At 38.5% G+C, this 13,738-nt stretch overlaps 1 protein-coding gene across 1 annotated transcript in view; it reads right to left on the reverse strand.

Annotated features, from left to right (window-relative positions):
- Positions 1-5,357, reverse strand: part of LOC131356308 (carcinoembryonic antigen-related cell adhesion molecule 5-like) — a 48,802-nt gene extending 43,445 nt beyond the window's left edge. The window contains exon 1 of the mRNA XM_058395210.1: positions 5,238-5,357. Within this exon, the coding sequence (XP_058251193.1) occupies positions 5,238-5,268 (31 nt within the window). The 5' untranslated portion in view covers positions 5,269-5,357. The remainder of the gene's footprint in view (positions 1-5,237) is intronic.
- Between the last annotated feature and the right edge of the window lie 8,381 nt (positions 5,358-13,738).

A 13,738-nucleotide genomic window follows, 5' to 3' on the forward strand; every position in this document is an offset into this window, starting at 1 on the left:
ATGATATATATGATGATATTATGATGATATTATGATAATATTATTAATATTATTCTAATATAATTTACATCATACTATTTTTCTTTTCCTGAAGTGTATATACATTTTTTGGTTGACTCTGTATATATAAATTGTGAACATGAAGCCATTCTTTAAAAAATAAAAATAAAGGTGAAAGAGTGGACATAGTCTAGTTCTGGAGTCAGGCCAAAGCCATGTCTAGTCAATGGACTGATGAATGTAAAAATTTGTTGTGAGCCATTAGAGCATCACAAAATCATGAAACTAAGCAAACTTACTCTCAACCAGTTGTTCTTTCTATGTCAAATGTTTTGAAACATTAGGACTTTCCACTGTTAAGATATAAGAACATTAATTTTCTTCTATTATGTCCTCACCATAGCAACATCATTCACAATATCACAAATTCCTTCACAGTTTCACATCAGCCATGTCCTGACATTATTCTGACTGATTTTCAACCAAATCAGATGAAAGTAAGGGACAAAACATTAGATTTCTAAAAGTGACACACTTCCTGCTGCCAGTTGGTGGCGCTATGACTGAGACTCATATGAGTTGTCATATCCATGTGATCAGCTTTCTACTCTTAAAATAAAGTTGAGGTTTGATGTACATCAGTCAATATACACCGAAGTTATTAGCCACTTCCTGTTTCCTTTTATTCGCCATAAGTTTAAGGGCTCCTCACAGCTGAACCGTTTGAGATATCAGGAATCCCTTCACAATGTTAGATCCTCAATGTCTTCAGATCATATTGGACCCTGTTTGAGTTCTAATGGGTGTGTTTTTCAAACATCCCAAAATAACTGACTTCCTGTTGAGCAGATCCTATGACAGGTGGATGAACGTCATTTAGCTCAATGAGATCTAAATGTATTCCAGCTCTCATGCATATACGTCTAAGTGTATATGAGCTGTGCAGCTATATTTCTGACAAAGTTCCAGGGGGTGCTGTGACAGCCCTGTGCCACGCCCGGGGACCAGCCACACTGGCCTTTATCATAAACATTTATAATCACTATGTGAAATATTTTGGAACATTAGGCCTTTCCACTCGTAAGATATGAGAAGATTCATTTTCTTCTATTATGTTCTCATGTAAATCGTCGCCATAGTAACACAATTCAAAGTATCAAAAATTCCTTCACAGTTTCACATCAGCCATGTCTTGATATTATTCTGACTGATTTTGACCCAAATCAGGTGAAAGTAAGGGAGAAAATATTAGGGATTTCTAAAAGTGACACACTTCCTGCTGCCAGTTGGTGGCGCTATGACCAACACTCACAGTTGTCATATCAGTGTGATCAGCTTTCTATGCTTAACATAATCCTAAGGTTTCATGTAGATAACTTAATGTACACAGAAGTTATTAGCTACTTCCTTTTTCGTTTTAGTCACCATAAGTTTAAGGGCTCCTCACGGCTGAACCATCTAAGATATCAAAAATCCCTTCGCAACTTTGCATTATCAATGTCTTGAGATCATATTAGCCTGGGTTTGGTGGGGGTTGTATCAATGTCTTGAGATCATATTAGCCTGGGTTTGGTGGCGGTTGTATCAATGTCTTGAGATCATATTAGCCTGGGTTTGGTGGGGGTTGTATCAATGTCTTGAGATCATATTAACCTGGGTTTGGTGGGGGTTGTATCAATGTCTTGAGATCATATTAGCCTGGGTTTGGTGGGGGTTGTATCAATGTCTTGAGATCATATTAGCCTGGGTTTGGTGGCGGTTGTATCAATGTCTTGAGATCATATTAGCCTGGGTTTGGTGGGGGTTGTATCAATGTCTTGAGATCATATTAACCTGGGTTTGGTGGGGGTTGTATCAATGTCTTGAGATCATATTAGCCTGGGTTTGGTGGGGGTTGTATCAATGTCTTGAGATCATATTAACCTGGGTTTGGTGGGGGTTGTATCAATGTCTTGAGATCATATTAACCTGGGTTTGGTGGGGGTTGTATCAATGTCTTGAGATCATATTAGCCTGGGTTTGGTGGCGGTTGTATCAATGTCTTGAGATCATATTAGCCTGGGTTTGGTGGTGGTTGTATCAATGTCTTGAGATCATATTAGCCTGGGTTTGGTGGCGGTTGTATCAATGTCTTGAGATCATATTAGCCTGGGTTTGGTGGCGGTTGTATCAATGTCTTGAGATCAATTTCCCTATGAGGAGTATTTCAAATTCCATTGGGTGCGTTTTGCAAACAAGTCAAAATAACTGACTTCCTGTAGATTAGACTTAATGAACTTAATAAAGACTTAATAAAGTTGTTCAGCTCAGTGAGATTTAAATGTGTACCAAGTTTTGCCATATCTATCTATCTATCTATCTATCTATCTATCTATCTATCTATCTATCTATCTATCTATATATATATATATATATATACATATATATATATAAGAAATGTACATATTATATAGTTCTGTATATATACAGAACTATACAGAACTATATAAAGTGAATAGTGTGCGATAATGTGCAAGGTGCAGATAGCAGCAGTACAGAGTGGTCATGTAGTGAAATAAGGTGATGAGATGATGAGAAGCAGTGAGAAGATGAGAAGCAGTGGTATTGTCCATTTTTAAAGTACAGATGTGCACAAGTCCTCTTTGTGTATAAACGGGAGCAGAATGTGCCATATACATACATACATATATATATATATATACATATAATAAAGTGGCCAGTGAGGACATTTAGTGACACCTTCTCACTTTGAATAGTTCTTTTGTCTTCATCTGACTGCTTTTGACTTTAAATGAGTTCGATGTTGTCAGTGGATTTAAATTTATCCACATTATCAACAGGTAAATGTTAATTATTGCTTTCAAACCTTCATCTTCACACCTCCTCCTCTTCTTCACAGCTGAAATTGCATCACTAAATGAAAATAGAAAATAAACCACATCTGTGACCTGCTCTCAGGCCTCTAACACGGTCCCTGCTCTGTGTGTACAGGTCAGATTTGCACAGGACTCATAAACACGCAGTTTTGGCACATAACAGTTTTTGCACATCGACTAGGTCTGTAACTTTAAACACTTGTCTTTGCACATTATTTATCTTGTTTTTCATCTCATTCTCCATATTTATTTCTAAATCTCTGTATTTAGTAGTTTTCTGATATATTTTGTTATATTGTTATATTCTGCTATATTTGGTAATATTTTATATTCTTGTTATTTGATATATTTTTTGTTATATTTTTGTACCCTAATTTGGTTATTTTAGAATTTTTGTTATATTCCTTCCTATTTTATCTATTACCTGTGTTTGTGGATACTGCTGGAAACTATCTATCTATCTATCTATCTATCTATCTATCTATCTATCTATCTATCTATCTATCTATCTAAAATAGGAGCACTCTGCTGAAATTCCCATAACAAAATGTTAGTGATAATTATTTAGTGATTAGATTTAGCATTAGTTTGGTATTAGTGTGTATTACAGTGATTTTGCTGTTCTAAGGACTGACTGACAGAGCAGTGGTGTGGGTGAAAGTCTTAGCACTTCCTGTTTTCTCATGGAGAGAGAGAGAGAGAGAGAGAGAGAGTATAACATGTTCCCCTTTTTCTGTCAAAACAGCTGTGATGGACAAGGCATGACCTCTAAAAGACCTCTGAAGCACCTAGACATTTGCAGCAGATCTTTGAAGTCCTGTAAACTGTGAGCTCAGGCCTCCATTCCACAAAACAGGAGATAGACATGCAGCTCAATATTCAAAGGTCTGGATAGGAGTTTTGTGGATGTGGAAAAGAGATATGCAGAAAAACTGACATGTGACATCAGTAAGCACAGCCTGTACAATGAACATGCGACAAATAAATTCAGTTACATTCTAATGAATTAATCTTCCGGACCACACTTCACTTTACCTTATTACTTTTCTTCTGCTATTTCACAATTTTTTGATTTTCTTCGTATATTTTTGCCAATTTTTTTCAAGGGATATGTCAAAACAGCAGAAGATCACTCCTGTCAGACAAGAAAAGGAATCCAATCACAGAGTGGACACAGGCTCACCCAAACTGACCGTTTGAAAATGGCTTGATTTTTACTGCATGATGCATGTGGCAAATATTTTTAGCCTTTACACCTCCTCCTCTTCATCACAGCTGCACACACAGCACTGAATTAAAAAAAGAAGAAGCTAAACCACAACTTCCAACTTGTCTCTTTAAAAGAGTCACTACACTGTGTGTGTCAGTGTACAAGGCTAATGAGAAGTGTTTATTTCTGCATAAGTTTTTAATACATTTGACACAGTAAGTAAATAAGTTTTTGGGTGTCTCCAGGCAACCGGCATAAAATGTTTCCTGAAGATGGATTCATGATTTTATGAGTCGATCACAGCAGTTCCTTTGTTTTTAGGAATTTTAGGAATGTGAGGAATATCAATAGTGGTCTTGAGCAAACCTGAGCACCCCAATATATTCTTGTTACAATTTTTCTAAAGATAACACAACCTGCTGCACCAGCATTCCCACTTATAAATTCATAACATTTAATTATGCCTCGTATGGACAGTATTCCTAACATAGGTGACCACTGAAGCTTCTGACCAGAAAAAAAACCTCTGAGGATGATGAATAATAAAAAATATGTAATTTAATTTTGAAATAAGAATAATTATTCATATCTACAATGTCCATATAGAATATACCCAGTAATACTGATGGTTCCTAATAAAGGGTATGTTTTGAAATCTAATCAAACTGAATAGTTGTTTTGTCTCCAAATGTCTCTGCTGTGGAGACGCTGTCTTTAAATGACTGTCTTCAGATTGGACAACTTTTGAATTAAAAAGAGTTCAATGATTTCAGGGGAGTTAGATTTAGTCCATCTTCACACCTCCTCATCTTTTTCACAGCTCAAATTGCATCATTAAATGAAGAAAATAAACCACATCCTCAAACTGCTCTCTGCTCTCAGGCCTCTAACATGGTCACTGCTCTGTGTGTACAGGACTAATGAGAAGAGTTTGTTTCTGCCCAGAAAATGCTGTTATTTTTATAACAGTCTACTTGTACTCTTACCTGTTGATCAATCATAGTTACTGAGAGTAGATACACATCGAACTAAACCCTTCTTATAACAGATACACACAATAAGATCATCACTCAGGACATTCAGACTGCAGATGAACAACTTTATACCCCACCACTCACTCTAATGAAGACACAAAGAGAACATTTACTCACAGAGCATCACAGAGAGTGGACTGAGCTCCATCCTGTCCCTCTGATGACTGACTGACTGACAGAACAGAGGTGTGTGTTAAAGCTGTGCCACTTTACCACTTCCTGTGTTCTAACACACACACACACACACACACACAGACAGAGACCCACCACAATGTCTGTCTGTGACCCCTCTTGTATGTAGATATGCAGTTCAATATTCAGACATCTGGATAGGAGTTTTTGGATGTCTGGGGATGTGTAGGACAGGTGCAGGAATTATTATTGACATATAAAAGTTCAATTTAGTTCAGACGTTGTGGTGTGTGGTTGCCTGTTAGACCATAATGTTCTAATGGTCTAATTTTTTTGGACTAATTGTTTGATGCTTTGGCAATTGTTTTTGAAATTTTCATCAACTGAACTAAATGTAATTATTACAAGTGGTGTTGCTGTACCTAGCTGAACAAGTGCTCGCGCATGCGCAGTTCAGATCAGACAGCGGTTCCCCTCCATGCTCGAGTCTCCTGCTTGTAGTCCATGTGATGTTCTGCTCTTGTCAGGACCGTGTTACAGCAAGACAAAAGTCACAACTCATCCAGATAGTTGAAGACACTTAAGGTAAGATGAACTAAGTTCCGATTATAAATGTACTTAGTGTTAGCTTTATATTGTAGACTTCTGGAAGAAAGTATGTCCGGGGGCGGGGCTAGGGGGAAACAGATCCCCAAACAGAGTTGGACACAACACCGGCATTACTTTTGAAAACTGCCACAGCAGAAGAAAATCCTCACAACTGTAACGTTAGCAGAAGAGACTGAACAAGCTTTGTCTAAATAACTAAGCGCTAGTCAACTAACACGTCGAGCTAGCATTAGGGCTAATGTTAGCTAGCTACAAATGTTGGTGCCAGGTTAGCTAGCTAGCTAGCACGTTAGCCGTCCTACATGACGGTCATGTTAAATCAAGCAGAAACGAGCTAACGGCACCGTTACAGTTGGGAATATTTTCTTCTGCTATGGCAGTTTTCTAAAGTAATGCCCGGTTAGCTCCTAACGCTAACTCTGACTGAAACCAGCGTTTAGCTAACGGTAGCTAGTTACCATGATGGGACAAAGCTAGCTGTTGGATAGATGTGTATCTGCTGCCTTTATATTGTTTATACAGTTTATATATTTTGTTTACATTTTTGTAAAATCACTTTTGTAATTGAAGTTAAGCTGTGTTTGTTATTTGTACCTTTATAGATTGTTTTGTTTTGTTGTATGTTGCGGGACTTTTATTTTGAAGCTTCCGTTCCGGGTCTCGTGCAGATGCTGATTTAGCGGGAGGGTTTTTAGTGAAGAAAGTTACTGTGTAACTGAGAAAGTGTTCTCCTCCAAGTTGATAGAGTCTCCGTTGGTTGCAGCCTCCCTGAACATATTCCAGTCAGTGAACTCAAAACAGTCCTGAAGAGCAGAGGTGTCTCCTGCTGACCAGGTTTTCTACTGTTTCAGAACCGGTTTAGAGCGTCTGACCAGCGGTCTGTATGCTGGAATTAACATCACATAGATGTGGTCTGAGTAGCCGAGGTGGGGGGCGGGGCTCCACATGGGACGTGCCAGGAATGTTTGTGTAAACAAGATCCAGTGTGTTAAGTCCACATGTCCATAGAATTTAGAGAGAGTACTGATTTGAGACTTCTCCGGCGATAATAAACAGACCGTCGGGGTCAGCATTCTGCAGATCGCTAATAGCCCCATAGAGTTCACAGCAACATGGCAACAAACTTCACCTCACCTTCAGAGACATTTCTGAACACAGAAAATAATTACGTTTGAAATAGGTGAATGTGCCGTTATTATGTGTTTGTTATTGTTTACATTTATGAAATGGTCTATATAGAATTGTTTCTTTTTCCTCTCTTGCAGCTGCAGTAATGAAATGGAGCAAAGACACAGCCGAGGAGACGATCAAACAACATGCTTCAGATCTCCTTAATCATGCAGCAGTGAGAGAGAGAGGGATTGGTGTTTATTTATTAATTGTTATTCACTGCAGTGTGAGGTAACTTTCAGTTTTTTTGTAAAGACAGGGTGGGAGTGGGCGGGTTCTAATTTAATTATGACTTATGAGGACGTCATCTACTAGCACACACGTCATTAACCAAGAGAGTCATAGTTGCTTAAGTTTACCCATGACAGTACAACATTTCAATATCAGCATATAGAAAATTTCATCACCAAGCGACTTTGATCTTATAAGACATTTCAGAAAATAACTGAGTTTGAGTATAACAAGTTTGAAGTGAGTCAAGAGCATTTTAGGAGAGAGATGAGGGGGTTATAAACAGGGATATTTAAATCTCTATTAAAAGAGAAAAAACTAAAAGAAATTCAAAAAGCAAAAGGGAATATAACTAGTTAACAGTCACTGAAAGGTGTCTCTCCAGTAGCAGTATTCATATATGCATTTGTTTAGGAATGAGTTAAATGTATAACTGAACAGTTTGAGATGAATAAAGCAAAATATTGGTATTTCATAGCGTGTACTTATTGTGAAAAACAAAATTATAGAATTACAGAGAGAATTATAGTTAAAGGCTTATTATTAGTGCCCAAATAAGCATCACTGACCATTTGGGCTAAACTGCACATTTAATGTTATATATATATATACACACAGTCAACTAACCCTTAAATATGAGGACAATCTGGATTTAACTGGACATCACTCACACACACAGCCAACTAACCTTTGATTATGAGGACAATCTGGGTTTCACTGGACATCACTCATATACACACTCACACAGCCAACAGAACCTTGAATATGAGGACAATCTGAGAACAAAAGGTTGTTTCAAAAGTTTAAATAAACTTGAATTTGAACTACTTGGTCAAACTAAATACAGTACTAAACCAAATCAGATCTTCTACAGTGAAGAATAAATACACAAAAGAATTGTGCTTCTTTTTGCTGCCACTAATCCTGCAGAAGAAAGATGCACACCTAAGGACAGTGCTACATTGAGCCGCTGCTATATAATGCACCATGCATACATTTGGTGCAAAATGCAAATTATGTAAAATTAGCCTTGGTGGAGAAAGGTCAATGATTAAAAATCAGCAAGTTGTACACTTCAAGCAAGACCAATCAAAGGTATAAAGATGAATCAATAAAAACCAAAACAAAACCGAAAAAGAAATGAAAATAAAGTATTAATGGCGAAAGTATTAATTAAAAAAATCCTTAACAATGAGATAGGAATAAGTTGCATCAGGGAGTGTGTCTTAAAACCACACCAGAAACATGGTACCAGTGGAAATAAAGCCAAATTTCTGTATTCTCCAATAAAATACATTTATTTGTAAATTTTTGTAAAAACAACTTTTTAAGAAAAGTTAATAGGATAATGCTGCCTTGAACTCCTTCTGTTGTGAAATCGCTGGATTAACAACTTGAACAAAAGCCACAAGCATTAATGGAAGGTGACACTAATCCACTAATTTCCTGAACTGCAAACCTCGGTTCCTCACAAAATCCCTTGTGTTTTGTACCATTCTTTCTTTTAGAACAGGGCCCTCTGCCCTCTTGCATTGCTCACACTCTGCCTTTGCTGCGAGGTGTGCCCTTAAAATATGACTTCTGAAATGTTTCATGACAGCATTCACTTCATTTGGACTCCATGGTCTTTTCACAGTTCTCCGTGATTTGGCCTCTGGAAAATAAATACATAATATAAATACAAATAAATATTATATATACAGGCCACACACATATGCGTGTTATACTTGGCTACTTGAATGCATTCAAGCACAGAAGCGTCTACACTACGAAAGCAGTCACTTCTAGAAGTGGTGGAAAATGGACAAGCCCAAAACATTTATAACCCATTTACACCTGTATTTGATGTCATCCACTTCTGATGGGATTGACAAAAAACGTAGCTAAATACTGAGTGTAAAGTGAGGCTAAAAAGCAGAGACATGACCAAACCACCACTTTTCCATCAAATGTGTAAAAATATGACGGTCCACATAGGGGCAAACTGTCCTTACATTTCATGTCGGCATCACGCCCATCCCCTGATATGCACGTGATGAAGATGAATGAACAGACAGGGCTACATTTTACTCAAACTTTGAGACGTTACAACAACGTCTTTTAGACACCAGTCCAAGTAAAGTCTAGTGTGATGCTCAACCCTCTACATCTAACAGTGTGTCAAGAAGGAAAACATGGTCACTTATCTTCTCTTTCCCTGATGTGGAAGTATTAATACTGCATTCGGTCTCGCTCACCGATGTCTCTTCACACAGCAACTGTAAATGTAATAAGAAAAGGTATCACAATGTGGAAATAATGCATGCCACAACTAGTTTTAGTATATACAAGTATAAACAAAATGTAAATATCTACTGTCACTCTTACAGCTCTGTTGTGTACACGGCAGAAATGAAACAAACATGCACAAATATTTTAAGTTCATTTTTTATAGTAATTTGCATAATCAAAAACTAAATACACAAATGAAATGTGTAACAAAATACAACATGGTTGACTTTCAATAATAAAAAAAAAAGTTAAGACAGTACATAGGTGTGACCTTCCTTCAACAGTTATTGTCTTCACTTTGCAGTTTGGATTTCTGTGATCATCATTCACCAGTCGGCCTAGTGTTCCATCCTCTTTGGAAGCATCTATGCTGTGAGAAAAACAGTACGAGAAAAAAAAACTTAAAAACATTAGGTACTAACTGAATAATGTATATTTTGGGGATTACACTAACCTTGGTCTCCAACCTATTATCAAATAGATATTATGTTATCCTAACAATCAGTTTGTCTTTAGTAAATTTAAAAGGTGGGATGATCCACTCAAAGTCACAAAATAATACCCCTTTAGGAATGACCCTGCTGTCCACCTGACCACCATGTCATTAATTATTATATTAGAATATCATTATAATAATAATAATAATAATAATAGTAACAAAAATATTCATCATTGTTGCTTTTTTTAGAATGACATGAAACAGACAGAAAAAAGTTTGAAAAATTATAAAATAAAGAAACAAAAACAAGCCAACTTACCAATAACCTTTTCCATTCCATGTGAAATCGAACAAGTAGTTGCTTTGAATGTCTTTAACATGTTTACTTTGAGAGAGAATTTAAGTTAGTGTTTCTTTCTGTGTGCGGTGACTTCGTACCAACGTTATATATTGTGACCAACGTAACGTTAACAAAAACTGATCACGTTTAACTCGCGATAAAGTATTTATGACTAAATTAATTTACTCAAGCATTCATCACTATATTATGGTTCACAAATAGGTCATTAAACATGCCTATGAACTACTTGCGAATTTCGTCTGTACCAAAAAAATTAATTAATACAAATGATCTTAATTGACTTGCACGTGGCACATAAAATAAATGTGTTGGAAATGCCAATGGGGTTTTGGATGATGCTAATGGAGTTCCTAATTGATATTAGCCTGATTAGCCATCATACACACAGTTTAAAGCTAGCCAGCCTAAAAATCTGTCTGACTCACACTGCCATAAAGATAAATAAACAAATGTTCTTACCTTCAACATGAGCAGATGACACACTTCTGTCATTATTACAGGTAAAAAATTTGCTGCAATTAAGCTAATTTTGCTTAATTATTAATCTCTCCACCACACATCACGTCCGCAGATAATTAAAGTTCAGAAGGTCGCAGACGTCAAAAGCAGCCAACCAATGAAATGCGCGCACTGAGTGGCTGAAATGTATATGAAACTGCAGTAGCAGCGAATAGCCAATAGAGGCAGATTGTACACTCTGAGCATACACTGATGCACCCGAAAAAAATGAGTGGAACGGAATTATTGATACTTTTTCCAAAAAAAGCGGGAGGTGGTCCGGCACACTTTAATAACCCTTTCTACAGTGCTCGAATTATGACATCAGCCCTGTCCTTACAGTTACGGTGTGTCCTTACAGAGTCGGTAGGTTTTCATGGTTTTTGTCCACATAATCCGGTCACAAGCGCACACACACACTTGCTGAACTGTTTTTGCTGTTTACTGTGTTTTGTGTGCTTTAGCTCTTCATTTGAATCTATTCCATCTGGTAATCTGGTAGGATTCTCACTTTTGCGTACTATTTGTTTAACTTGGTTGGTTGTAGAGTTATTTGAACTGTTATATTGTATAGCTTGTTGATCCTTTAGTGTTGGTCTATACTTCTTAGTTGTCTCAGGTGATTAATCACGAGTAGTTTTAGTCACCCTTAAGGTGTGAATTGTGGGCAGGGCGTACTAATTTATATTGAAGGCTCTCGAGTGTCTGTAGCGGTTTGCATGTAGCCCGGTCAAGACCTGTTAATAATAAGTGTCTATCATACTTTCTTGTCCTGTTATATTTTTAACTCGCACTTAACCTCACTTTCACCAAACCACAGACATGTGCCTCAAACCCATCTCTGTTCTTACCTCTTACAGACACAGGCATTATTACCCACGAAGCAAAGGTCATGTTTCCAGCAATCTCATCTACCCTCCCCTGTTGTCTCAGTCTCAAACAGCGGTGGTAGGTGGGCTCTGGAACTGCCAGTCTACTGTAAGTAAGGCTGATTTCATCTCAGCTTTAGCTTCCCACTATTCCTTTGATTTTCTGGCACTAACTGAGACATGGATATCACCACAAAACACTGCTACACCGCTACACCGACTGCTCTATCCTCTGCCTATGCTTTCTCTCACTCACCAGAGTGAATCAACCAACGAGAATCAGGCAGGTGTGGTGGCACTGGTCTGCTGTTGTCTCGGAGATGGTGTTTCACACCTCTCCCCTTGTCTCATCTAACCATCTCTTCCTTTGAATTCCATTAAGTTTCAGTTACATCTCCAATCAGCCTCTCCATCATTGTCATCTACCATCCTCCTGGTCCCCTTGGAGACTTCATGGAAGAAATGGACACACTCCTCAGCGCCTTCCCTTCTGACGGCACCCTTCTGACGGTCCTTGGAGATTTCAACCTCCCATCCGACAGGCTTCAGTCTTCTGGCCTTCTGACTCTTCTGAATTCGTTCTCCTTGTCATTCAACAGCTGCCCTCCAACACAGCTGGGAGGAAACGTCCTGGACTTGGTCTTCACCTGCCCTTCCCCAGCTACAGACATGACTGCTACCCTGCTTCACATCTCAGATCATCACTTGGTGTCCTTCACTATCATTCTCCCTGTCCTACCCAAACGTAACTCCCAACATCCCTCTCTCATCCGCCGGAAACTTCACTCTATCTCTCCTTCCTCTTTAGCTTCCTGCACTCTTTCATCTCTTCCTGACTATTACTCCTTTTCCTCCTTACTCCTAGACCCAGCTACAGACACTATCCTCTCCTCTCTTTCATCAACCATGGATCTTCTCTGCCCTTTATCCACTAAACACAGGAAGACTTTTTGTCCTGCTCTCTTTGGCTGCCAGATGTGCTTTGCAAACAATCGGAGAGAACTACAAACAGCCGAGAGGAAGTGGAAGAAATCTCGACTGGACGCAGATTTCGCCTCTTATTGTATGCTTCTGTCCAGATTCTCTTCGGACTTTCTACTCCCATACTCTTGGCAAAGTTATATCCTCACATGGCTTTTCATACCACTGCTATGCTGATGATACCCAACTTATCTTCTCCTTCCCTCTCTCAGATACCACAGCTTCTGCCCAGATCTTAGTGTGTCTGGTGGACATTTCATCTTGGATGACAGCTCATCAGCTGAAACTTAATCCCAGCAAAACTGAACTGCTGGTCATCCCAGGTGATTCATCCCCAGCCCAGGATCTTGCATTATCTCTGAACAACTCAATGATCTCCTTTTCTTCCCATGTTGCCAATGTGACACACTCATGTCAGTTTCTACATTAGAAGGATTCGACCATTCCTATCCACACAGGCTACTCAAGTGCTTGTTCAGTCTCTGGTTATTTCAAGACTGGACTACTGCAACTCTTTACTGGCAGGTCTTCCTCTGAATGCAATTTGTCCACTGCAAAGGATCCAAAATGCAGCTGCATGGCTTGTTTTCAACCTGCCTAAGTTCTCCCACACCACCCCACTGCTGCGTTCCCTCCACTGGCTTCTGGTAGCTGCATGCATCAGATTCAAAGCACTGATGCTTGCGTACAAAGCCAAGAATGGACCAGCACCATCTTACCTCAAAGCTCTTATTACTCCTCGGACTGCACCTCGCTCCCTCCGATCCACTAGCACTGTCCGACTGGTCCCACCATCTCTCAGGGCAAAAGGTAGGTATTCATCTAGACTCTTCTCTGTTCTGGCACCGAGGTGGTGGAATGAACTTCCCCTAGATGTCCGTACAGCGGATGACATCTTCAAACAACGTCTTAAGACCTACCTTTTCCTGAAGCATTTAAACTAGCTCTTATCTTTCCCTGTTTATGTATAGTTATATGTTTAAAAAAAAATCCAATTTTAGGCTAATGGTATCCTAAGTCAGTTACCTATTGAACCAGTGTTAATGTTTTCATTGAT

Source organism: Hemibagrus wyckioides, linkage group LG07, assembly GCF_019097595.1.
Source record: "Hemibagrus wyckioides isolate EC202008001 linkage group LG07, SWU_Hwy_1.0, whole genome shotgun sequence".
In the NCBI taxonomy this organism is placed as follows: Eukaryota; Metazoa; Chordata; class Actinopteri; order Siluriformes; family Bagridae; genus Hemibagrus; species Hemibagrus wyckioides.